The sequence below is a fragment of the Armigeres subalbatus genome, chromosome 2, assembly GCF_024139115.2.
Source record: "Armigeres subalbatus isolate Guangzhou_Male chromosome 2, GZ_Asu_2, whole genome shotgun sequence".
Lineage (NCBI taxonomy): Eukaryota > Metazoa > Arthropoda > Insecta > Diptera > Culicidae > Armigeres > Armigeres subalbatus.
The window spans coordinates 462,998,323-463,024,736 of record NC_085140.1 but is presented as its reverse complement, the minus strand read 5'-3'; the positions used below and the strand labels follow the sequence as shown (position 1 = coordinate 463,024,736).

The following is a 26,414-nucleotide window of genomic DNA, read 5'->3' as shown; positions in this document are numbered from 1 at the left end:
TTAGGGTCCACTACTGGATCTAGCTGGGTTCAGTTCAAACCCTATTCTGTAGTGAGTGAATTGATGGTCTCAATAGTTATCAGACATAGTCAAATGAACAAAAAACCTACTTTACATTGGGTTTGGTTTGGCCGGAATCGCCGTTAGACCAGTTCTGATGGGTCGGTTAGTGGTTTGGCTGCACTGTTGTATAAAACCAAAATGTTACTAGGCATCCCAAGTAACAATTTCCATCCTTGTTGGATTTATTTAATTCTTATAGTGGTTTTATGACAGCAACCGCCATGGCTAGTTTCTCAGTTTTATTGGCGCTCTTATTACTATCAATAAACCACTCATAAATCTGCTGGAAAAGCTTCAAACGTCAAATTCCGATTGATCTTATGAGCAACTCTACGGTTGTGCTGAAGAGCTTAATAAGCCATATTTTCAAAGCTCGATCAAACCCACAATTTTTAGTCGTAATGTGGTCAAGTGAATAAACCCAATAGGAATATTTGCATTGCAAAGAGTTTATAACGGTGTAAAATAAGAGCAACATTTTTCTGCTCGGAATGCATGATGGCCATGTTTGAAAAGGAGAAGTATTTTCAGGTCGGTGAAATTTATCGCTGAAATCCATAAATAAATGATATTTTCATCGCGTAGAATACTTTTCTTGCTAAATGATTGGAATTGGGTGAAACATCAACAGATTAGGTGGATATTTACGATGTTGATGCTTTAGTTATTTCCAATTCAAAGCGCTGAACTACATTATGTTGCCGGCGCGAGGTATACAGTTTTTTTTTACCTAGCTTTCACCATAAAATCGAAAGCGCAGCTTCTTTCCTAGAAATTGAAAAACATTTATTTTTTTTATTGAAAAACAAACCCGATAAATATTATTTTGTTGACATCCTCATCTTGTATTTCATCATCAGTCCATTTTGTTATATTTTTTTATCTTTTTTTTTCTTTTTTTTCTTTTTGAAGCAAAATTTTTGGCAGTAGCCGCAGCCAAATTCCCTTTTTTTGCGGGTTGCTCAAAAAGGGGTTTTCAAATACTCTTATAAGAGGTTTATAGTGGGTTATCTAGAGAGGGCCACTTGGCCATATTTTACTCTTATAGTGCTCATCAGAAGTTTGTCGTGTAGTTATGAGTTTTGTTGTTAGTTCTTATGATTTGATCTTGAAAACCATTCCAAGAGTAGAATAAAACTTAAAATGTTACTTGGGATTTATGTTGGCTATTGTGAAGTGCCAGCATCTCGCTTCCAGTCAGTGGACTCGAGTCTCTGGGCGGATACCGATACTGGCCACTGTTCGCAGGTTCGCACTGTTCGTAGCGGCCTTGCGACAAATGGCCGCCTACACATGATAGCGAAATGGCAAAATGCCTGCCTCGGCACAGCAGACTCTGCTGGATGGAAGTAGACCGGTAGCGACTTGAATATGGCTGTTGACGGTCGAGTTACGGAAAGCATTAGGTAAAGCAGATAACCTCCTGCCCGTATAGTGACCTGCTGTCGATTATTGCTTACCCGACGACGGAAGAAAATGAGGAGACCGCTGTTTCTAGTTATGTGAGGCTTTGAAAGCGTCTAGAATAGGATGACTCTGGTTAATTCTTGAAAAAGGTAAAATAAATTACCGAAACCGTTGGATGTAGAATAAAACTTGTTTTTGCTGCTTTACAAGACTACGACGGCCGAAAACGACTTGATTTTCAATTCTGGTTAGATAGTTGGCTTTCACGGATAAGAAGTTAGGCAAGAATGTTGTCGATGAACACTTCTAGCACCTACCTGACCTCCATTGACGTGCCCGCAAACACACTTAAGCTTCAAACGCAATCTAACGGAACAGCGACGGTAACTACACGATTTGACAGTTAGCCATTACCGCCGCCGTTTCGTCCTATTGCACACTGACTCTGGATTGTGTACAGGCTGTTATCGTAAGCCCAATTGTGCTGATGAGTACAAGTGTGTTTGAACGTCTTCGATATATGTCTAGGGAGAGTAGGTCGGTATGGTTACCGTGCTCGAAGGCGTCCTGGAAGACATCTACAAATCCTACAAAGTAAGAAGTCGTTTCATATTCTGCCCGGAAAGCATACCCAACAAACAACGACAAGCTACAAATAAGCATCTAGGTTGAATTATTGTTTATTTGTGATCTTTGTAGCTGAATAAAATGGATGCTGAATAATTTGCTAGACAGATTTCATTTCAGCATTTAATCTAACTAATATGTATTCGACATGGCATATTTATTTGTTTACTACCTTTATTTGAAGTCGAACTTACGTTTTCGTTTTAGCACATTTCATCACATTGGGGAAGTTTAACAATGTACTGAACTAATGATTTTTAAAGTTCTCTGTTCGACAATGATGTGATGCTCTGGAAGGGTGGTCGAATTGAGTTTGAATAGTAAGTTAATAAGCAGGCATTAGACATCCTTCTTAACCTTTGTCCTTCTTAACCATTGGATTTCACATTTATCTGATCTATCGCACAGTGGGAAAAAACATGCTTTTTCAGTTTGAGAGAAAATCTGGATTCTAGATCTGGGAAATTTGATTCATAGAAAAATAATGATTTATTTTCAAGACATGCTTTTTATTTTCGTGACTTATGAAACTGTCGGAGATTATAACGAACAAAACTGCTGGAGCAATAAAAAAAATCATGCATTCATGCGGAACTAAATTTACTAAAAGCCGGGCATAACGCCGTTGAATAACATCGGAAAATTATTGAATCTTTGATTTGTGGAATCCCAATATTATCGCATGGATGTTGATTTTTATTGCGGCGAAATTGGAATAATCTTAGCATTTGACAATCATATCGCAACCGATTATCAAGAGATTCTGAGGAAGGCCAGGGGGTTAGACAAAAAGGTTGAGATAGGCAAAAATTTGTTGAAATTCCAATCAGCATAACTTCGCCTAGAAAAATCCGATTTTGATAAAACCGGGACCATCAGACGCGGAAACTCTTCTAGTATACTGTCCTCATGCAGAACCTCAGACTGGCCCTTGGCCACCGGAGATGTTCCGGATTTTAAGAGGGTATGTTCAAAATGCATTTTTTGTACTGCTTGTCATTTTATGTGACGTTACTTTCATCATGTTTTATGTTTTCTCCATAAACTAGAACTAATATGCCGACCAATGCTGGCTGCAGATCGAGAATCCATAAAAACTACGCCGAGATATGGCCATTTCCGTAAAAACGGTTCCGGGAATATGATGAAATGATAACAGATCGGAATAATGCAAATGTGGGTATCTATCTTCATGGCTTTGCGAGACGATGATTACAGAAATATTCCCAGGGTGATATTATCCACTGTCACTCTTATAGCATGTTACAGGGGTCTTCGAGGAGGGGCCGGTTTTTAAAACATCTGGAACCATGCATATATGGGTGTCAAAATTAATCTTTTCCCTAGACGATAAATATAAAATCTATATTGAAGATACATTTTGACGACCGTCAGACTCACTGGCCGATTTGGAACAGATTCCGGGTGTTCTGGGAAAATGACATTTGTTCAGGGTGTATGACCAATACAGTACCGTTTTCACGGAAATGGCTATATCTCTGTGTATACCTGACGGATTTTCGATCTGCAGCCAGCATTGATCAGCATATTAGTTCTAGTTTCTGGGAAAAGCATAAAACACGATGGAAGTGTACGTCATATAAAATGACAAGCAGATGAAAAAATGCATTTTTAACATAGCCTCGGAAAACCCGGAACATCTCCGGTGGCCAAAGAGCCAATCTGAGGTTTTGCACGGAGACAGCATACTAGAAGAGTTTCCGCGTCCGATGGTCTCTATTTGATCAAAATTGGATTATTCTACGCAAAGTTATGCTGATTTGAACTTCGACAAAATTTTGCCTATCTTAACCTTTTTGTCTAACCCCTGTACATTGATTTTATTTTCATAAATTCATAAATAGCATTGGGGACGGATTTTATTTTATCGTTTATCGACATTATTTTTACGTTTTTTTCCTAGTGTGCGATGGTTATGACTGGCTGAACAATGGTTGAAATAAAAATCCTTTACATTTATTAACAAACTGTAGTTTGACAGATCGACTTATTGAATAAGAGTCCAATTATGATTCATATTCAGCAATAAGATTATTGATGCTATGCATTGAGTGAGCCATATCTGACAAATCAAGGATGGCGCGGATGACAACGTTACCGGCGGATGATCAAATGACAGCAGTTCGAGACCCGATTTAGGAAAATTTTAAAATGATTTTATGAAAATAGCATTGGAGTTCATTGGAGATTTTACTGATGTTACCTTTTATGCGTTATTATTTTCGAAGAATTCACATGTAGCTGAATTGAGGCTTAGTAAAATGCTTATTAAAGGTTTAACAAATCAGTTAATAAAGTTGTTTTTCAAAATGAGATGTTGTAGTTGTATAACTTCGCCAAAATTGTGTCAACAAAGCATGAACAGAAGTTGTGATAAGAAATAGTACAGACATAATTCAACACAGCACTGAATTAAATCATCACACTGATGTTAGTTCAACTAGTGAATGTTTGTTGGGTATATACTGTCGGAAGCATGATGGTCTTTCTTCAGCTGCCACCTTTTCCCGTAGATGATGGAAGTGGGATCTAGCTGTTTCTTGCATAGGGTACCCTATCACATCCGGTCCTGAGGATTTGCCACTGCTTCTGGACAATACGAATGTCAGTTCTGCAGCGGAGAATAGCTGGTTCATTGAGGAGCCATAGAGGGTATCGTGGAGTTTTCCAAGATTAGGTTTCAGGGAAGGATACTAAAGCGGTATTCGGTCGAGCAACATCTTGCCGACTCAAATACTCAAATTATCTCCACCTTAAGGTTTTGCAATTGTTATAATAAGGTTTGTTTTAAATTGGCCCCTTAACGTATACAATTGTTCTGTTTCTCATTGCGTTATTTTTTATTTCGGCAGGCCTAAGGGCTGAAGCCAACCATTTCAAACACATATTGAGTTTAAAATATATATGAATACGTTGGCAACATACGGAATTTTGCAAAATAAAATCCGAATCAATCCTCCTAGCAGTAATGGTACCTTTTATGTATTTCAAAAAATAGTATTTTCGCCATTACTTTCAAGCACAATATTCCATTTCTCCAATTTTCAATAGGAAACAAGGAGATAAGATTATTCGTCGAATGTAACTTTTTGTGAGTTAATCGATTATGGTTGGTCTCCTTTGTTACAAAAAAAAGATCATTAATCGATCTATGTGATATGACAGATTTTTTAACTGGCTATACATTCACAGTTCTAGCAATTGTTGACCCAAAGCAATGATATTCTATGGAGGAAAGGAACGCGCATGATGGTAAAACTCATCAATAACGACGACATAAGTAAGTCAATTGGAATATAACACTATAGTTTGCTACTCTTGGGGTGAGGTTCTTGCCTTAAGCCAACCCAAATTTCACCAGAGTACAGCGCATTCTACATAATCAGATCCTACATCAAGGCTATCAATGAATACCTGGAACCTCGCCATCACCTGAAGAACCGAGACCGGAGACCATGTAAATCATTTTCTTACACTTTTATATAAGAACCTACCGAATTATGTATTTACCTACCAAATCCTGCATATTAACCGCTCGTTGGTTGTATAATTGAATCATTTGTTTGAGAAACTGCATAAGCATTTCGAGAAAACAACAAAAAAACTGTTTTTGAACAAATTTGCACCGAATCTTTCGATTTCTTCGATACAGATCGATAGTTTTTGGCAAAACTCAACACCATGGGGCACTTTCAGTGAAAATAATGTAAGCAGTACTCCACAATTGCTCTTCAAAGTACGTGGACATATGTAGTTTCTCAAACAAACGAAAAAATTTTCATACATTCCTGAACAAAAATTTTTTTTTCGTATTTTTTGCCAGAATACGTATTTTTGGACGAGGATTCAGAATATATAAAAATCTCATTTTGGCCAAAAATGTTACATATGCAGTTTCTCAAAAAAACGGTTCAATTGAACTCGTGACAGATTGAGTCCGGATTTGGAAACGCTCGCTATGTTGAACCTTCTTCACTGCTAACAGCAGCTATATATTATGCTAAAAGAAGGATTAGGCAACTATTGACTTTCTTCCTAGATGATAATTCGTCATAATAACGACTCTGCGTTACACTGTCAATCAATATGAACTTTGAAAATTCAATTACGAGACGCTATAATACAGCTCTTCCAATAAAGTTAATGAAATATCCCATCTAGATAAATTTAGCGTAAAGGAATTTTTCACCTAATCGCAAGCGTCTGGAGTATTTGGAATGCTGATCATTTGTAACGGATAGCGAAAAATGTATATCTGTGGACCATTCCAGCGGACAATGGTATGATCAATAGTCATTATTGCTATTTTACTGATTCCCTGTCCGCGATCGCGAGTTGGCTGCATTGTTATTTTCCCAGGTCGGCTACCTGAAATCGGTTCATCTCCACTTGTCGTCCGTCGGACCGAAGCAAGATCGGGCGCACATTATGTCTCAGGCTGTGCCTCAGACATTAAAACCACCCGCACACCGAGCGCGGTCATGGTGGAGCGAAACATGAAGGCATGAATAGCGCCTTTTCCCGCGCAACTATCGTCGATATGAGGTATGGCTGCATGTGCACAGCATAATAAGTACATTTGTTACAGGGAACACCACCAGCCGTCGATTTATGTGTGCCTCACCGTCTGGTTCCCTCTCTCACTATGTGCAGTTGACTATACTGGAAAAATATTATTCCTCAGAGGCACTCTGGCGAGCACGGTGTCTTTCGGTTGTTTCCTCAATCGCGAACTAATCTTCTGCAATGTATTGTTCCCATACTCGATGGGGAAAAAACCGTTGGTATCGTAGGTCGGGAACGATGCACATAAACAAATATATGTATTTATACAACATTAACCGAACAAATTTGTCTGGTACAGATAGAATCTAACAATTAATACACAGGTTAAATTGTTCCATTGCAGAGGCATTCAACTGACATTTCGAGTCATGCAAAAGTGAGAAAACTGGTGAATCTCTTCATAGGCTTTCCATATAGCGAACATTTGTTGCAATATTTCTCTGTTATTTTCAAAATGGCTTGACTTGAAAATCTTCACTCATCAAGATGGTCCGTATTTTTAGACAGAATTTAATTACAAATTTATTCGGAGCTAAGTATTTTATTCCCCCTCACATCCCTCTGCTTACTCCAGGTAGTGGCGTCATGATGTCAGTCGCCTGATGAAGGGTATGCGATAGAATATAGTTCCATGACAATGAAGAGAAATATAGCTTTCGTTGATATAATTCAGCATTATAATTAGAGACAAGCCTTAGAATCATGGCATCGATCATTTCCTTACGGTAATCCATGAATGGAGGGAATGTTAGTGTGACATCTCTGTTACTAGAGACCGAGATCTCCTCTGCATCTTCACATATGTCACAGGAGGGGTTTTTGTTAATGAAATTGTGTAAGTAATTCTACGGATCAGGATTCACCTTCGTGTGTGATGTGATCCACACAACCTGTATAAGAAAATATTACAGTCGACTCTCTGCATCTCGATATTTCTTCATATGTCGATAGTTATCTCGGTTCATTCAATATCGAGTACTTCGGTTGTAGTATACCTAACCTATTACATATATAAGCGCCAATGTAAAATTACCCATTTTCTTGCACAAGTTTTCGTGTAGCAGATACAATTGATCATAAATTCTAACGGATGTTCTTCCACCCTATAACTGAGGATATCCAACATCAAATGTACAAATGATTTCCGCTTGCATTCTACGAACAAAATATCGCATGTCAGCCAAAAAGGCGCTTGATGCGGTTTCGCTGAACCCCAACCATATATGCCGTCAACCTCTAATAACGAACTGTTCAATTAAATTTAAAAAATAAAATATAGTAAAAAAGTTATTTTTTTCAAGTTTAAAAAAAGCGAAAACGAAAAACTTATTGAGTTAAGAATTTGGAAATTTCCATTAAAAAAATGGAAATTGCCAATAAATATAAAAATAAATATAAAATTTCCCCAAATAATGTAATATTTTCAAAAACATTTGAGAATTTACCACTAAACAAAAATAAATTAGCATTTATGAAAGCAAAAATTGCAATCATAAAATAAGAGTTTTTCACAATGAAATCAAAATGTACCAGGAAATAAAATAAAAAAAGAAACACAAATAAATCATAATTTTCCACAAAATAATCAAAAAAAAAAATGAGAAAATTTCCATTAAAAATACAAAAATCAATAAAATTGATAACATTTTGCAGAACTTTAAACGCTTTTAAAGTAGGGATCTATGGAAAAATACTCAATTTTATTGTTTTTTATATTTCTTTATGGAAATTTTCATTTTTTTTATTGCTAGTTTTATTGATTTTTTTCGTGAAAAGCTTTTAATTTTTTTGTGGAAAAAAATAATTATTGTGTGGGAAATTTCGTAATTGTTTATTACGTATTTTTTCGTAGAATATTTTGTTTTCTTTATGGACAATTCTTCTTTTATAATTGATTTTTTTCTTTTAAAAATTCTAATTTATTTTTCCGACGGGCACAAGAAGGCGAGGTGTGTAGCGGGCAAGGTCGATCGATCAGGTGGAAGATAACTTGCAGACCCTCCCTAGACTGCGTGGCAGGCGACGTGTAGCCATGGACCGAGCCGAATTTTGAAGCAATTTCATAATTTTTTATGGAAAATTTCTAATTTTTTGAGGGGAACTTTTATTTTAGTCAAAAAATGAAAATTTCTCCCATCAATCTAAAAAGAGAGCCTAATACACTGTTTTACTTCCAGATATTTATGTTAGAAAAAAAAAAAACAATCACATACCCCTATGCTTGCAATTGTTTGCCATGCTGCGATGCTTTACACGCTTTTTAAGAATCGTTACCAGTGCGCACCAAGCCGCTAAGACTCTATGTACTGCATGTAGTTCGGCCAAAACAATACGAATTTTCGATGCGTTAAAGAAACACGTTCACTGTCTCGCTCTGCCAAATAATAAGATTTTATATTTATAATTCAAAAGCAGTTCTGTATTTATGGTGTACACAAACTTCCTCCGTCGTTCGCTATTACTTATGATTATGTCGAGCATTCATCAACCGGGACTGTGGGGTGAGACCGAAAGGAACGGCGACGATGACTCGCTATTGTCTTTTCAAGGAGGTACGAATCCACCAGATCCCAGGAGAGAAAGCTGGGCAAATAATTTAGAGACGATGAGAAATTTCAAGTGACGAATTTGTTCAGGGCGCTGTTCAGTAATGTTAGCAGAACGATTATTCCCGAGTATGAAGGATCCCCGTACCATTCTAACCACTCCCTCCCCCCTCCTAGACTAGTGAAAGGAATGACTTTCTGCGTGGATTATTATTTCTGAGCGATGGTGATGAAAAATCTACCACGTCAAGATGAGACGGTATATAATAGTCACTTCAGGGTAAAGTCACTTGCAACATTCTTTATCGTCAGTTGTGGTTGGTTTTTGCGGTTGCCGGGAGGATTAACGCTCGAACATTGTTTGAATATTTTGTTACGAAAATAGGTGCTAGAATTTAATCAAACTTTGCCAGCAGTGATGAGGTTCAGCAGTTTCACCAGTAAAGATGATACAATGCAGGTAAACCGCCGAATAATTTCCAAATCTTTTGGAATTCATACTCTTCAAGAGAGAATCTACCATTACCAAGTACAAGGGCTATGTCGGAGTACAACGATAAAAATGAGCTCAAATCGTTGGTTCGCGAATTCAACTTCAATATTAATTGAACAGCATATATCAAGTAAGTGAGCAACTAGATATAGATTACAATTTGAATATCCAAAGGCAAATGAAAATAGGCTTATTTTGAATAGAAATTTAATGGAAATACCAACATCACGACCAAATAGCAAATAAATCATACACCTATCTTATCACTGACTAATAAACCATCATAAATTCGAAAACATTTTCCATTACGATCATCTTCCGTGGAACATATTATAATGAGCGCCGTCAACGATCGTTGGAAGTGATAAAGAAAAGTCAAATTAAATTATAACCTCGTTGAATATGCATAAATGATTCAGAACAGTCCACGCAAGTTTCCGAATGGTATATAAATAAATTTATAATGTGATATGCAGGAGACCCCAGAAATATTAATACGAAATATTCCCTTAAACATCAGAAACAGAAAGCAAACAAGACGATGGACTGAAAAATATTATATTATTATGGTTCCATAACACAAAACCCACAAGCATTTCTCAAAGTCGGGATTTAATTTTCCCTTTTTGTTCTTCTCCTGCCTTTCGACGGGACTCTTTGTGGGATGCTGTCCGCGAGATGATCGACCACACGTTCACACGTCGTCAGCTCGGTTTGATACGGCACCTTTCTCGCCGCGCCGGGTCGGGAAGTCTCCACCGCACTCACCGGTCGGTCTTTTGTCAAATGATGTCTGACTTTATTATGACTTGAGTTATTCTTCCCTACTATTAATAGGTTCTGAAATTTTATTCAGATACATATGCATAACTAATATTCAGTTCAATATCAGGTGAGTGTCGATGGTCCAGTCTCCCAGGTCCAGTCACTTCATATGGCCCGACCTTCTCCCATAAGATATCGCACACAGAAAGGGGCTGTATCCAACCAATGTCCACTTAATTGGCTTGAAAACAAAAATGAATATATAATGACAGCATTATAAACGAATAATTTTAGGAGATAAATTAATATACACTGGAACCGGCGTCTTTATGTAATTCAATAAACACCCATGCACCGTCGGTCATATAAGAAAAAAAAACTCGATGTCAGTTTTTTAGAAGAAACGTATTTCTTACTCCAGCATCATGGACATATGTGGGACGCATGAGAAACTCCAAGATCATCGCATCTGATGAAAGAGGAATACACACGTAGAAACTCGATTCATTCATACCGTAAGAAGATGGTCCGAACAAACATGATACGAATCATTCATCTTTCTCTAGAAGAGAGCCAAAATCTCCCGATTTCCGAGGGACTCCTTATCGTTTGAACAATTTAAAGGTGAATCACCCTATCACTGCACTTCCTCAAATGACAAGCGTGAGACACTCATCATCCATTCAAGTTTTGCAATCTTGATCGGTTTTGGGACACTTTAGTTTGTCGTTTCTGCCTTATACTCGTACGGCAGATGATGTCGGAACACTATCCCCTTCGAGATAGATCCCGAACGATAACAATATGAAATTAATTAGATTTCAGTCAGAGAGAAATTTTTTTAATGATTTTTTCATGTTTTATCTGTGATAGTCCTTCAAGTTTCCGACGGTCTTTCATGTAACCGACGGATGAGACGGCTTCACTTTATTCGCACCATGGCTGGAAAACAAACATGATGAAGTATATTTATTAATGATATATATTTCATGTTTAATTTGGCCATTTACCTAAATTGGCGATAATTTGATATTATGACAGGTTAACTTATCATAATAATAATATTAATTAATTTACCTTTTCACGAACCTGTCCACAACGCTCTGAGTACCGCTGATGGAATGTTGTTCGAAGGAGCATGAAAAAGCGAGAAAACAACATACGAAATGTTTATATTCCTTAATGCCTGTGTGCAACGCGGTTTACGCGTGGTCACCTCGATCGTAGGGAGTCCTCCACCAGTCTTCACACCACATGTGATGGCGAGCCTTTTCCGAGTTTTATCTGCACGGTTCGGAGAGATAAAAGTCGTTTACGCGATCGCACAGTGCTTCGCCATCGTCAGCCGCGATCATGAACATTTGTATGTAGTATAGAAGCCTATAACCTACCTAACAAGAAAGGCGTAAAAGTGTGAAGGAAACCTTCCGTCTGTCAGTTCGAGAGCACGTAACTATCGTTTTACCTTGCCTTCCCTATAACTTGGTAGCACGGTGCACGCGGTCTTTAATCTTTATCGTCGCAACCGAGAGCCGGCGGAGCAGCCGAAACCGAACTGGCCATCATGCGGCTGTCACCCTAATACAACACATTAAGAATTGTTATCAGGGCTCACACATCAGCCCACCAGCCATTGAGGTAAAGCGGGAAGAAAAATTTAGGTTGCTGAAAATAAATTTTGAAAGTTTATGACAGTTTATTCGGAGAAGTGGGCAAAGCGCTTTTCATTGATTAATTATAGGAGTTGAAACGTATATCGGGTGGATCTTTCCCACCGAAGAATAAAGTTTCCACGTACAGGGATTTTTAATTTCGCTTTCGATTATTTTATGCTCAATCTATTATTTGTACAGATCAGTTTCGCCGTATCTGATGACCTACGAAGACAATCATCGACTAAGATTTGTACACAGCAATATTTTATCTGTCAAACCGGATTTAATATTTTATTTTAACACGAAAAAAAGTTCAGGGTGTATGGATAACCTAAAATTCTATTCACACACACGGTAACTTATGAAAAAAGATTTATTCTTATTGGAGGAAGTGTCTGACTTGTGCATATAATAAACTATCTAAAAAAGTGTCAAAAAAACGGCAGCCATTACCGTGCGCGAAATTCTGGATTCAAAGGTGAGATAAACCATACTAAAGATAATGATATCATTACTTATATTTTCATATACTTTATCGCTTTTTCTGATAAAAAAAGTCTTTTCGAAATAAAGTATGTTGTAAAAAAAAACCGTTATGGTCTAAATAAATCATGAATATTATTAACGATCTGTACAATTTTTAATTGAATACATTTAATAAAATCAATTTTTTTTTCGAATGCATCTTGTTTCTTACTTCCACGGGTCTGCAATAATAATCGTGTAGGATATAGTGGGTTTGATAATGGGCAATGTTACACCTCTAAAACTGCAGGCCCTACCGAAGTGAAAGCTTGCTGCTTAAAGCACATCCACCCACGACTAATCGAGAGTCTTTTCGTTAAGGAGATGCGACTTAAAACAGCGCCTCTCATGGTATCCTGCGTCTCACTAACAAATGCTTTTCCCCGGCAACTTTATATAAGATGGCACCCCCATTTTAGCATATAGGAGCCCTTGTTCTCACAAGTCACAACCTACTGCTTCAGAGAATTTTAATATTGTTCGAGGAACCGATAGTGAGATTGTGATTATGGACTGATTGGAAGTCAACCGACGTGTCACACCATAGAAAACAATTCAAAATTGCAGCAAACGACGCCATGATGAAAAATCATCGAACATTACCATCACCTCCATAATGGCTCGCGAAGTTCTCGTAACTAAACCGCCAACCTACGTATATTAACATTGCAATGAAGTTGTGTCTCGGAAAATTTAACAGGAGCGATTGCCCGAATGACCGAGTGACCACTAAAAAGTGGTGAACAATCACAGAGGTTTAGTGACATGGCGGTTCGTCGGTGCTATAGCGCTATATAATAAAGAATTGGGGTAAATACGGTTTCAACCGTAGGTACAACTTCCCTAGCTTCGTGGCCGTGCGCTTAGCGACGCCAATCGTCTAGACGCACGTGCTGTGGAGTGTGGGTTCGATTCCCGCCCTGGTATGGAGAAAACTTTTCGTAAAGCAAAAAGATTTCCACTGGTTCACTGGGTGTTGTGTAAAATGTCCTGTCCGTGCTAGATGTTAAGTTGTTTAGTCTGTGCGACCTCTGGTCGAAGACGGTGATTCTGTCTTTTTTTAATCTTCTGAGTTAAGTCGGAATGAATTTTGCTACACTCTGGTTTACGAGGTGAGCGCCCGATAAGCGAAAACGGAAAGCTGCCTACAGAATTCTGTGGTAACGACGACGGTGATCTTGGGGACGCTCTTCTCCCATCGACTGGTTCACAAGGTCACGTGACATCCCTGTAAAGGCTTTAACAAAAATCGAATCAAGCACTTGAGTAATTCTCGCTGAGACCGGGCCACTATTTGCACGAGGTTGTTAAAAATTCCAAAATTTATATTCATTCGAAAGCCTTTGGCGAGTATATTAAGGATCCGAGTTAAATTCTTCAGAAAGATAGACCCCTCGATAATTATACACAAAATCACGTTTATGGACCTCTCGATTTACCAAGATTCTTGAATTATTTAATAAAATAACTTGAATACGGCTCCGTTATGTTCAAAACTTTTGAGCCCTTCAAATAAAATACTGTTGTAGATAGGCTTTTCATTTTTTAAACGTATTTGACTTAGAATAGTGTATGAAATCAAGAAACTGACGTCGTAGTATCATATTAACCTTAAAAATAATGTTCGTTGGTCAGATTGGGCTTCAAAAAATAATTTGGTAAATCGTACATAACTTTTGATAGAAAAAGAAACGTACACCTGAGATTTTCGGACACAATGTACAATTATTTCCATCGACGTATTAATATTCAAAATTGGTGGTTGCAAACCTGGTGGTAAAGCACTTTTCAAAAAGAAATCCAAGATGGCGGCCAAATTCAATATGGCTGCTTCTATTTTTGTTATTGAAAATTCAGGATACACTCTTCCTCTTTCCAACGGTATGCTGATCTCTAAGATCGGTTGAGAAATGATCGGTTGAGAAATGTTGGAGTTATGGCAGTTTTTCTGAAGAATTCAACTCGGATCCTTAATATACTCGCCAAAAGCTTTGGAACGAATATAAATTTAGGCATTTTTAAGCACCTCGTGCAAATAGTGGCCCGGTATCAGCGAGAATTACTCACTTCTGCATCGCCCAAATGAAAACGAAGTTTTCTTGGTATGCGAAGGAAACGCAGTCCCAGTATCGCATCTGATCATCACCTCCTCATTGATGAAATACGCCTACAATGGCGCGGAAACGTCGGCAGTTGGAGAGAGTTGGACGACGGTTTAACTCACACCGATACGATGATGCCGTATTTGAAATATTGGAAAATCTTGCTGCACACGTTCTGGAAAGTGGCAGCGTAGAAAGCCTTCGTCGCGACCAGCGACTTCTCATTGCTGAAGATTCGAACGGCCATCAGATGCATTAAATCGAATAAGCTCTAGTGGAATTCTATTCTACTGTTGTATCCATTATTCTACAATATATGAGACAATTTAACTTTCTTTCCCGGTCAACTAGATGCATGGTGTTTGTTGTCAAACACATCTCCACGCTTCGCTAAAAATGTCTAACACCTTGTACTTCTGTAAAGAAAAAAAAAGTTGATTAATCCTCCCTGGAAATTAATCCCTTTCTGGTGCAATAGAAAGGAATTTTCAACATATGAAACGTCGAAAATAGCACTGTTAGGCGGACGCGTCCATTATCCACAAGCTAACAACTAATTATGATCATTTTCGGAAAACTTGTCGAACGCCACTGTTTGCGAGGAAATCGGATGAGTATAAGTGCAAAAAAAAAAGTTTACTAGTAGATGGTAACAGATTTATATCAGAGCTTATTATTCTGTTACACATTTTTTTTTATAACAGAGATTGTTATGAAACTTGTACCATTAGTAATTAGAATATCAAAAATTGTAACAATTTTTTTCTAGTTTAAACAAAAATGTTACTAAATGTTACTATTTCAATTGAACTAAAATATAACTCCATGTGTTACCTGCAAAGTGATGAAAATAACTAAAATTACTACAAATTATGTTCCTGAAATGAACAAAATTATAACTGGTTGTGATACAAGTATTGTTATTCATAATTATCATATCATATAGTGTTAAAATCATATTATGACGATCATGGATTTTTTTTCTTTCATCCGGAACAGAGAATTTATAGCAAAATTATTGCAGATATTGTTGTATGTAACACATATTGATATAATTATAATATATTTTATTTATAATTACTCTGGAAGCCTTCACGTGTATTTAGTATTCGAGAAAGGTACATTATTGTACTCTGCGAGCATCTCACTTGAGCATGAGCATGAGCATGAGCATGATTGACCACCCACGGTTGCTACTCCGTTATTGCCAGGTCAGCTGTAATTACACAGAGAACCAACAGATGAAGTTTGGGACTAACATCATCTTCAATGTGTAAGAACTGGTGACCCAAAAATAAGCAATACCAGCGCCGGCCGTGTCCGAATGCAGGTCAATTGAGGAATGGGTAGGAGAATGTTGACATGATTCTCGCTTTGATAGAAGCCGACGAGTCATCTGCACTTCCACGAGAAATCACTGGGATGTTGGATATATGGGGTAGGGAGTGTGGCAGGGTTCGTTTTGGTAAACGGTATGCCGTGTATAGCGTGTAGTTTGATCGATAAAAACAAAGCTAGTAATTTTAATTTAAGGCCGCACAAAGCAGAACAAAATTTCGGTGACCGGCTGATCGTTCTGCTTACCGCACAAAGCAGAACAAAGTTTCGATGACCGGCCGATCGTTCTGCTTCCTGAAGAAAACATGTCTGGACGCGATCTAAACTTTAACTTTCTAATTAATTTACTCACCCGCACTACGCAGAACAAAATTTCGGTGACCGGCCGATCTTTCTGCTTACCGCACAAAGCAGAACACAATTTTGATGACCGGCTGATCTGCTTAATGAAGAAAAAAAGGACGCGATATACGATCGTTCTACGTCCTACAAAACACGTACAAACCTTATTAATGTATCCACTCGCACACAAGAACCGGACATTTAGATAATCGCGCGATCATTTTATGTCCAATACAAAGCACAAAAAACTGATTGTTTCATTTTCTTATAATTTTTCTCACCAGCACTGCAGAATCGGACATTTCGCTTGTTCTGCGTCCAACACGAAAAAGCTTGCACTTGCACTTGTATAGAATTCTTCAAAAACTAATCCAAGATCCAAGAAAAATGCTCAGCACTTAAAGGATATTTCAAAAACTTTTTTTCATCTCGGATTTAGCGATCGAACACTTGTATAAAAAAAACTTTTCCCTTATGCAAGTATCAAAAATTTGACGCGTGGGAGAAAAAACGTCCGAATCGAATCAAGGCACACTTCAAACTCATTTGTCAGTTTTTTATGTGGAAACTCAAATTTTAGTTAATACACTGCTTCCTCCTGCGTATATCCTTGTGCAATTTATAATGTTCCCCAAAATAAGAGGACAATAATATGAAAACATACATCAATCTAAACTATAGGAGAATAATCATTCTAATGAATGATAATGATAATGAATTTAGAAAATATAATCTGAACAATAATATTATTAATATTATTACTATCAAACCATACATCTTTAATAATTTACATGAGTAGTCAGCCACCATCCAGACGTAAAAATTGTTATGCATGCGGTTCCACTCTACAGTACTTGTTGGGCACTCCATTTCTTAACCTGTCTAAGGAAGAGCGTGTCAAATTCACTGTTTTTCATTTCTTATATTTGAAAGCTGTAAATTGAAAAGTTTGATTTATATAGAAACTTTCCACCATTTCCAACATTCCTGATAATATAAACCATTGTTTAACACCATAAATACCTTTCACTATCACATTTAAGACAAAAATATCAGAACCAGTGGCGCCGGGAGTGGGTAGGACAAGTATGACATGTCCTACGCACTAAATTTCCTGGGTGGGACAGTCAATGCATTGTCTTACCCATGATTCTGTTAATATATCATCCTCGAAATCATCATTGTTGTTATTTTAGTTTCAATACTGTCAAATAGGTCTGATATGTAGATCTACAAACATATTATCAAATATTAGGCAGCTTAACGTATTAGAAGTTTACAGAAAAGAAAGTTTTGTTGAAACCTGAAGGATTTAATAAAACCTAAGAAATCACAAACATCCTGAAGCCCGCATGAAATCTGGTAAACAAGAGGCTTTGAGCTCCCCGAAATGAGAAAAGTACGTAACGCAAAAAATGTTAAATTTCTCAGCTTTTTTTCCAGGCCTTTAAAAAAAAACGATAAAACATTGTTGAAAATCCGCATAATACAACGCGTAAAAATAGTCCCGTATGAAACGATGTGAAAAGTGACCCCAATGTACGTGCTAGTACGTAAAATACGTCTTCCTGTACATTATCTACATTCACTATCGTTTTGATTAAAAGAGCAACTATAAACTACGTAATATTCAATCATGGTAATTGGAAAATCAATATGTTCGGAAAATCGATGAAAATTTCACAATTTGTGGATTTGAGGATTCTGTCCGGAAGGTCCAGAAGTCCACATTTTTTCATATTCAGATTTAATTATGTGTAAAGCGAGCCTCGATTTCTCAACACTAGAACTCGGATTTCCCTCCATTTGTCCTACCCACGACTTGGAACGTGGATGCGCCTCTGATCAGAACAGATAGAATAATAGTAATACTATACAATACAAACTTATAAGCGACAGTCCAACAATCATTGACCAACTCCGCTCGCAGAGCAAGATAAATGTACTATTGCTCTTGGTAACCACTGTTACGACAGGGTGACTTTTTATTTTCGAACTGACACTCTCAAGTTCCATTCGCGTAAGAGACAGAGTCAAAAAAGAATATGATGAGTTTAATCAATGTAACATGATCAGAGGAATTAATGAAATGATCATCTTTATTTCAGCGTTCATGCAACGAATTAATTAAAATATAATATTGGGGTCGCATAATACTGCAGCAATAAATATGTTATAAATAGATAATATGTAGGTATTATTCTACATGTTATAAATACACTTTTCTCACACTTGCGACCATTCATTATCACGTTGTATCAGCCATGAAATAAAATTTTATTTTATTTCATCATGCCTTATTTCTATGAAACCATAGTGTGACCTTTCTGATCACACCAATATGAGGGAGGTTAGTTTTCAATTGAAAAATAATAATAAAAAAAGTTGAAAACTCTCTTGGTCATACGTTTTCTAATTCATATTAGCACGTGATAACCAAGTTAAAGTAAATTACTAAATAATGTAAAAATTACGAAAATACACTTACCTTGTTCCAAACTTTCTTACCCTCCTAATATACCAATAGAGTAGAATCAGTCTATTTCCCGTGAATATCTCTCTGACACAGCATTCTTCAAGAGCGACATGCGACAGGCTACGGATTCGTTGGAAGTCTTTTACAGCTCCGGGCAGCTATACTAAGATGATACATGGGAAACAATTCCCCATGGGCCAGTACATGGGTTGTTGTATATAATTGTACGTCCGGCACCGCCCTGGATGCAATTCGCTTCGGAAATCCGTTTCAAAGCTTCGGTCTTGCTGGTTTGATGGCTTTCAGCCCCAATAATTTCATCCAAAGTCTATTATTGAAAGTTGATTTTTTTTGACGCAATGGAAATTTTGTCTCTGCGAGCATCTCACTTCGTAATCGAAAAACACTTAGGATACAGCATTACGTGCTCCAAACCATTTTTATGGAAGAACATGCCGGTTAGTAGGCGTCTCGCGATCCCAATACCTGTATTGCATTTTTCTATTATATTAAACACTTTTTTTTCTCTCACGCTTCTACTTTCTTCAAACACAGGTCTATTGAACGAAAACTATGTGAACGAAAACAACTGGCAACAAACACTGGAAACTGTGACCAAGAAATATCGACAAACTGTTGGTAAATAAGTGGTAATGCGGGCGTCCCACAACGCAAAAATGCGTTATTTTAATCCTGATTGACAAGATTCTTCTAGCGGGCGTCCTACTAACACCGAAGAAGAAAATTTTGAATGACGGACGTTCCATCAAGCAGAATTGGGTTTTTTCAAATCTACAATTCTACCATACGGGCGTCCCACTAAAGGAGTATTTCAGCCCAAATTCTAGAAAAAATTCAAAAACAAAATTTTTAGATGTTTCCTTATTATTTTTCGTTTTTGAACTCTCAAATAGAAATACGAATTTGCCATGTCAGTGCTAGTTTTATCGCAATTGTACATTAAAAAAATGTTCACGTTGTATCATGTTTTTCTTGGTTTTTAATGATTTTAAAGCTGAAAATCAATATAGGTATCAATAATGAGGGTATATAATGACATAGTTAGAGGAGTACCACGATTATTAAAATTACAGCCTGTCTTACTATGGTACAAGCCCCATAGTAAGACAGGCTCAATATTATATGCAAAATAAAATTTTAGCATTAGCATTAGCATTGTTACGGTGTAATTCGTAGATTGGACACTAGTGATACTCATGTTTTACTTTTGAGATCCTTATCTAGAATGCTATCAGAAATCAGAAGAGGAGTGGTCCTTGATTCCAGTCTTAAACAAAAATAACAAAAGCATGAGGATTACTACTCCTGGCCATGCCCATCTTCACCGTAACTAGGGAGAGGAAGGAAGTGTTGATGTGGTACTTACTTAACGAGAGGCCACCGACTTAGCGACACCCTCATAAGTACCACGGAGTTGGATAATGAGGATGGTATTCGTTGGGTCAGGATTTGATTTGTAGCTGGCAATGTAACCGTGGTAGATCTTACCCCGTAACACACCACGTAAAGGTGTCTACCCAGCATTACGGGTATATTATATGCAAAATAAAATTGGATGTTAACTTAAAGGCTATTGGTCATTGGTTTTGGCTACCTTTTCACAGTGAGTACTCCTATGTGCGTCCCACCACCAACGCCAAGGAATAAACATCCACACCCGAGGAATAAAAAAAACTTCTTCTTCATTACACTCTAAGTTAAGAGTATTCTTCTATTTCCCTGTTTTTCTTCGCGTAGTTTTCATAACGCTATAGACTTATGCAGGGGTTCATCAAATTCACTCACCCGATGGATTTTGACATTTGAGCGGGTCGTCTTCTCGAACAAAAGTTCATTTTGCGTTCATTATGCGACCCGCTCAAACGTCATAATTTCTTGGGGGAGTTCATTTTGTGTTAGTCTATAAAAGTGTTTTCAATTCGCTACAGTGTGACGCAATCCGATTTCAATGTGCAATGTTCAACTAAGATTTACAATAATTTTCATATCGGGATTGAAGCACATATTCATAACTGTTAAATATCAAGTCGTCCAACTATTTTGAAATATTCTTCAAAGTAAAGAAGTCTTCATTAAACATAGGTTACGCAAAATATTTTTTTTATATGGATTATCAATACATTTACACGAAAAGCTGTCGCATACATCGAGCAGTTCATGACGGTGATTTTTCGCTGTCCAGAGTCACCTATGAATTTTTCAAATGCTAGTTCAAAAACATTCAAAACATTCAGTAAATCTTTCTAATGTGATTAAAAACCGAAACGTTTTGTTCTGAAAACTACAAAACTGAGATTATAACTCTTAATTTTTAAAACGAAACATGTATTTTTTTTAATAATGGAACAATATTTTCTTATTTGATAATTTAAGGTTTTTTTCCGGTATTATTGAACTCCCATATTAATCAATAGTTCTACAAAATTTACCAAATATTATACCAACCATCAGTCATAACAAAATAATATCACAATTATATCAATATGTGTTACACAATAGTCTGCACTGTCTCGTAAGTCGAGTCAAGTACGAGACATTGAAGACGACGGCGCACGTTGGAGTTACAGTGTGACAACTTCACAATGACAATGTGAAAGAGCAGCTCAACATCCTGGTCATAGCACTAGGAATTTGTTTGGGCTGGGTTGGGCTCACTTTCACAATGAACGCAAACCGATTTCAATTTGCAATATTCGTTTCGTTCACCAACAGTATTTAAAATAGGCCATTGCATGACTATGTAATATATCTTGTGTGGCATGCGCAATGGATACAAGAAATCGTGAATGTGTCCCATCCAAATCCGCCGTTGGCCAGACTAAGAATCGAACTCACCATCTCCGGATTGGACAATAAGCATTTGATCACAAATCTGTTCTGGGTCACAAGGCTAGCTAGAGAACCGGATGTCGGTCAGCATGAATGTCGATTTATATTGCGCGACTTTCCGTTGAATTATGCATAGTGAGTACTCGCAACCGGCAAGATAATATCAATTTACAAACTTTATCCTAAGAACCGTGAGTGTCATCCAAATAAAATTCACAGAAAAAATCCAATTATTTTAACTTGTACGCATTCAGACAAATTTCTCAGGAAACACAGAACTAACAAAAAAATGTCCCTTAAATGATAAAAATTCTCAATAAATCATTTCTAATTAATTTTCATTCCAGTGCCACAGAAGCATAGCGAAGCATGGTGCTTCGAATTTATTACATGATTATCCCATCAAAAGGCATTGCGGGAGCCAACCATTCAGTCGCCATTCTCCGATCAGTGCAGCTCCAGCCTTCATCAGGTGCTTGATTGACTACGACGACGCGGCGGGTATTCCATGAAAAATTCCAAAAATTCATATATGTCCAACAGTCACCCAAAAAACGAATTCGCCGGAACTGGCGTCAGCCACAGTACTGGCCTGCCCTCGCATACCGATACAAAATTGTCCAATACTCCACAGCATGGCGCACTACATCATTCCGGCCAAATTAGAATCAATATGCTCGCCCTATACGTCATAATCATCAACCAGTGGTTTTTACGAACATCTTTCCAGGAAATCACTGCTTCAAGAACTCGAGCAACTTCAATCATGTCGGTTCAGTTTACTTCTCTACCGCCGGGCCATCAGTAGCGAATAAAATATGACATCACATGGCGAATGTTCCCTGGTTTGGTCAGAGGCATAGTCCGGCAAACACGATGACCAACTTCCTGCAACTCCCCTGCCCATCGCGATGTGTGCAAGCAATCAAAATGCATATACATTTTTTCGCAACCATTTCCCACTCTGCGGTATAGCTTGTATGTCATCGTCGTCAACAGCGACTCATCAACTGACGTCGCCACCATGCGAGCGAATGATCTCTTTCATACTATGATGAGTTGAAAAAACGAACGGTGGTAAAAAGTGATGCTCTGGTAATAAATTGCAACTTGTTCTATCTAAATTCCTTGTCGTGAGACTCTTTCATCGACCTACCTGGTTGATTCAGTGAGAAAAACCAAAATCATAGAACACAAATAATTTAAACTATTCAGCTAGCAACGATATGAGCCGGCCACGCCGGTAAAGGTGGTCGCTTCTCACTTTCAAGATCGCCTAGATCAATTATGAATTCAGGGTTGTAGTTGGGAAATATTGGGGACCATTATTCAAAACTGTCTTTTATTTGCGAGCAAAAAACGTTAAAAAACAAAAACAATAAAAAAGGGTTGAATACCAAATTGTCTTGGTGCCGGTAAGCAAAAAGTCGCAGGCTACATCACTGATCCTCAGAGACGAACATAAACTACAAAGAACTGCCGAAGACCGTCTGACGAGAACGTCGACGGCTCCCGCTGAACATGTGGAACGGGTTATGAACCATATGCCCATGAGAATGACTAACAAGGCAGCTCGATGCAGCACACAGCACGATTGGGCAACAGGTAGGTACAAATCATAAACAATCTGTTAATATTGTCCCGTTCCCGCGTCGATTGGGTTTGAATCCTGCGCTTTAAAAACGATAGTTTGTTTCTTCCTTTTCGTACCCTTCCGTTCCTGTACCGTCGGGTGAGCGTAAAAATCGACTACAGAAGCCGGCTTCACAGTTGGAGGTTAACCTTAATCGAAAGTTATTATCAATTATATATTGTATGAATACCTACCAGGGCTATGGTCTATTTCCACTCTACCCAGGGAGTGTTCATTAGTGTCATCAAGTCACACTTTTGTATTTACTCATATGCGATTTTGACCTCAACTAGAGGTGGTTTCAAGAGGCTTCATAAGACGTATTTTTAATTTTTGCTTTCTAATCTATGGATAGACTTACATATACTAGCTGATCATTCCCGGGACGAGACAAAATATACCAAACATACCCAACGGGTAGTACGGGCACGTCATTACCAAGCCTGAAGTTGTGATCCATAACTGGTAGTTTTGGTACCTGAATACAAATTAATACATCCATCTTTCTAAAAGAATTTCATGACTTTTAAAGGCTTCCGTGAATATTGATTGTATATATCACAAATAACTATGGCTCCGTAAAGTGTTATACACGCCTGAGCCTACTAAATAAACGAACTTGAAAAAAAAGGCTTCCGTGCCTCTTGAACAGAGGCTTAAAAGGAAGCCTCCGAGCCTCTGGAAATGAGGATCTCGTGGAACGCCACGGAGACGATTGAATCGGATCCGGTGACCCTAAGCATACGATGAAACTGGAGCAACATCGCCAAGCAGACGATTACGGAGCTCTACAATTCGCCAGGCACAGGTATATCAAAGTTGTTTTTCAGACCGAACGCCCACGGATTTCCTGGAGATTTGAAGGTGAAAATCTTGTGTCCTACGCGCATGCTCCACCACATCACCTTCGTTGTCTGCCACATCGCCATCGCAAGAGTAACTTCAAAGTGTGGCCGCCATCTCTGGATCACCTCACAACCGTTGGTGAAAAGATTTCTGCAGTTGCAGGTCTGCAGGTGCAGTTGTCCTATCACTTTTTTAAGTAACTCAATTAATCTCATATCAATTATGTTTATTATATTATGTCACATCACCCCAGCATTGACAAATATCATTATGGCTGGAGTAATATTTTAATTTTCCAGATACCGCCCACCACCGATATCTAATTTGGAAATGACACCCTGCTCAGTTCGGAAATACGCACGTATAAAAAGCCAAACCCTCCAGTTGTCTAGTGCTCAACAGGAAATCTGAATGGAGGTTAAAAACACCCGTGCACTCGGTTGAAAATTGTTATTATCTTAAAATATGATTACCGATGAGAGAGCAGTTTAAAACGGTGCGGAAACCCCTACACATTGCCCGTGGGGTGCCAGCCAGGAAGTGTTTTCGGCTTTTCTCACTTCCATCAACCCCAAAGTTTTCCCCTATGGCCACCGATGATTTTCGTCAGTCGGCTGTATGATGATGATGATGTCTTTCGCAATAAAATATGCTTCCTACCATTAGTTTATAACTGGAAAATATGTTCCATCTCTGGCTTAGGTTCTCCTATAGCGGGTGTACAATTTAATTTCCAACTGCGCACGGAAAGTTCGTTGAAAACGGAGGGTGATTATAGAAGTCCACGGCGAACAAGGAAGGGTGGATTTGCCATAGATGGCAACACAGGAGACAACTCGGTCTTGTTGGCGGAGATGGGTCGGTTGCTTCTTTCCTAGCCAGCGGTGTTATATGTACGGCAGACAACAACACAACATAATAAACTTATCAACTTATTGTAAAATACGTTTATTGACGAGCGCGGGGAATGAAATATCCCTGCGGAGGGAAGCCTTTTATGTGTTAAAGCGATATAAATGAAATAGCGCGGGCGATGAATAGTGTGGATAATTTCGCACAAGAATGTTCATTGTCCCTATTATCGGCATTGTTCTGAGTGGTGCTTCTTGTTGCAGCTGGTATTGTTGTGACTTTTTATAATGCTCATTCTCAAGTGCACTTCAGCCATGATTACGTACACTCGAAAGTATGACAGATTTGATGAAATCTATCACGATAAAAAAATGTTTATATTTTCTGGGAATGACGCAACTTGATAATAGGAGGGAATTTTGTATCAAATACCTACTGAACGTTACTGTTATACCACAGACAAACAGACAACACATTTCACATTTATTCATCAAATTCATCGTCGTAGACACAGTAACGACATCTATTGTTTTCACGAACCAGATGGCGGTGCGGTAGTGCGCAAACATCAAACTCGAGCAAATCCGATGCGCGCGCCACGAGTAATCGAATTGCCAACAAACGATGAGAATTTCAAGAGTGCTGTATCTATTTGTCTGTGGTTATACTTTCCATGTTAATAATTACAAAATCCTAAAATCTTATTTGTTCGAAAGATTGCATTTTTAACATTAAAAGGCTGAAGCTAAATTATTTTCTGTTCAACATCAAAAGCCCAAAATTTCTATTACTCAGTCTAGCAGTTTAGAAATATGAAGATATTAACAGTTGCAGTGTGGATTGAAACCAATATCTTAGATCGTCATATGATCCAAATCATCTGGAAAGGTCTGAACCTCATTATACGCATGTTGCAAACGATAATCCTCCCTGATTAGGGGACAAATCCGACCAGAAACCAGCGATACTGATCTCCGTACGGCTATTTATGAAACAAATTAGGTTAATCTGCATAACGGATGCCAAGCGTTTCACTCACTTGGATCAAATGCTGCAACGTACCGCCTCTAATTAACAGAAATATTGTCTTCTCATAATATTTATGAAATAAATGCGTCTTTTATCTTGCCAAACAAAACCTTAAGCTGTCCTCAATACTTCTGCTTCATTCTTCTCATGGGATCCCTATCATTGTCCTTGTCCGATCAATTTGAGTTGCATTCCTTCATGCCTACCGGTTTCCCGCTGTTTGTTTACCGCCGCATCTTCTCCTTGTTCCCTTCCACGAAAGAAGAAGGTACTTATTC

General features: G+C 38.0%; 2 protein-coding genes across 4 annotated transcripts in view; both read left to right on the top strand.

Moving 5' to 3' along the window:
- LOC134218346 (uncharacterized) overlaps nt 1-22,880 on the top strand; it is a 45,488-nt gene extending 22,608 nt beyond the window's left edge. The window contains exons 3-4 of one of the 3 annotated variants that reach the window (XM_062697286.1): nt 22,124-22,277; nt 22,507-22,880. In XM_062697286.1, the coding sequence (XP_062553270.1) occupies nt 22,124-22,277; nt 22,507-22,598 (246 nt within the window). In that variant the 3' untranslated portion in view covers nt 22,599-22,880. Of the gene's footprint in view, nt 1-9,585; nt 9,854-19,479; nt 19,566-22,123 lie in introns of those variants that run through there. The other 2 variants (XR_009981312.1, XR_009981311.1) reach the window with 2 other exon arrangements.
- A 460-nt stretch (nt 22,881-23,340) lies between these two features.
- Nucleotides 23,341-26,414, top strand: part of LOC134218345 (uncharacterized) — a 132,008-nt gene continuing 128,934 nt past the window's right edge. The window contains exon 1 of the mRNA XM_062697285.1: nt 23,341-23,381. The gene's annotated coding sequence lies outside the window, so the exon portion shown is untranslated. The remainder of the gene's footprint in view (nt 23,382-26,414) is intronic.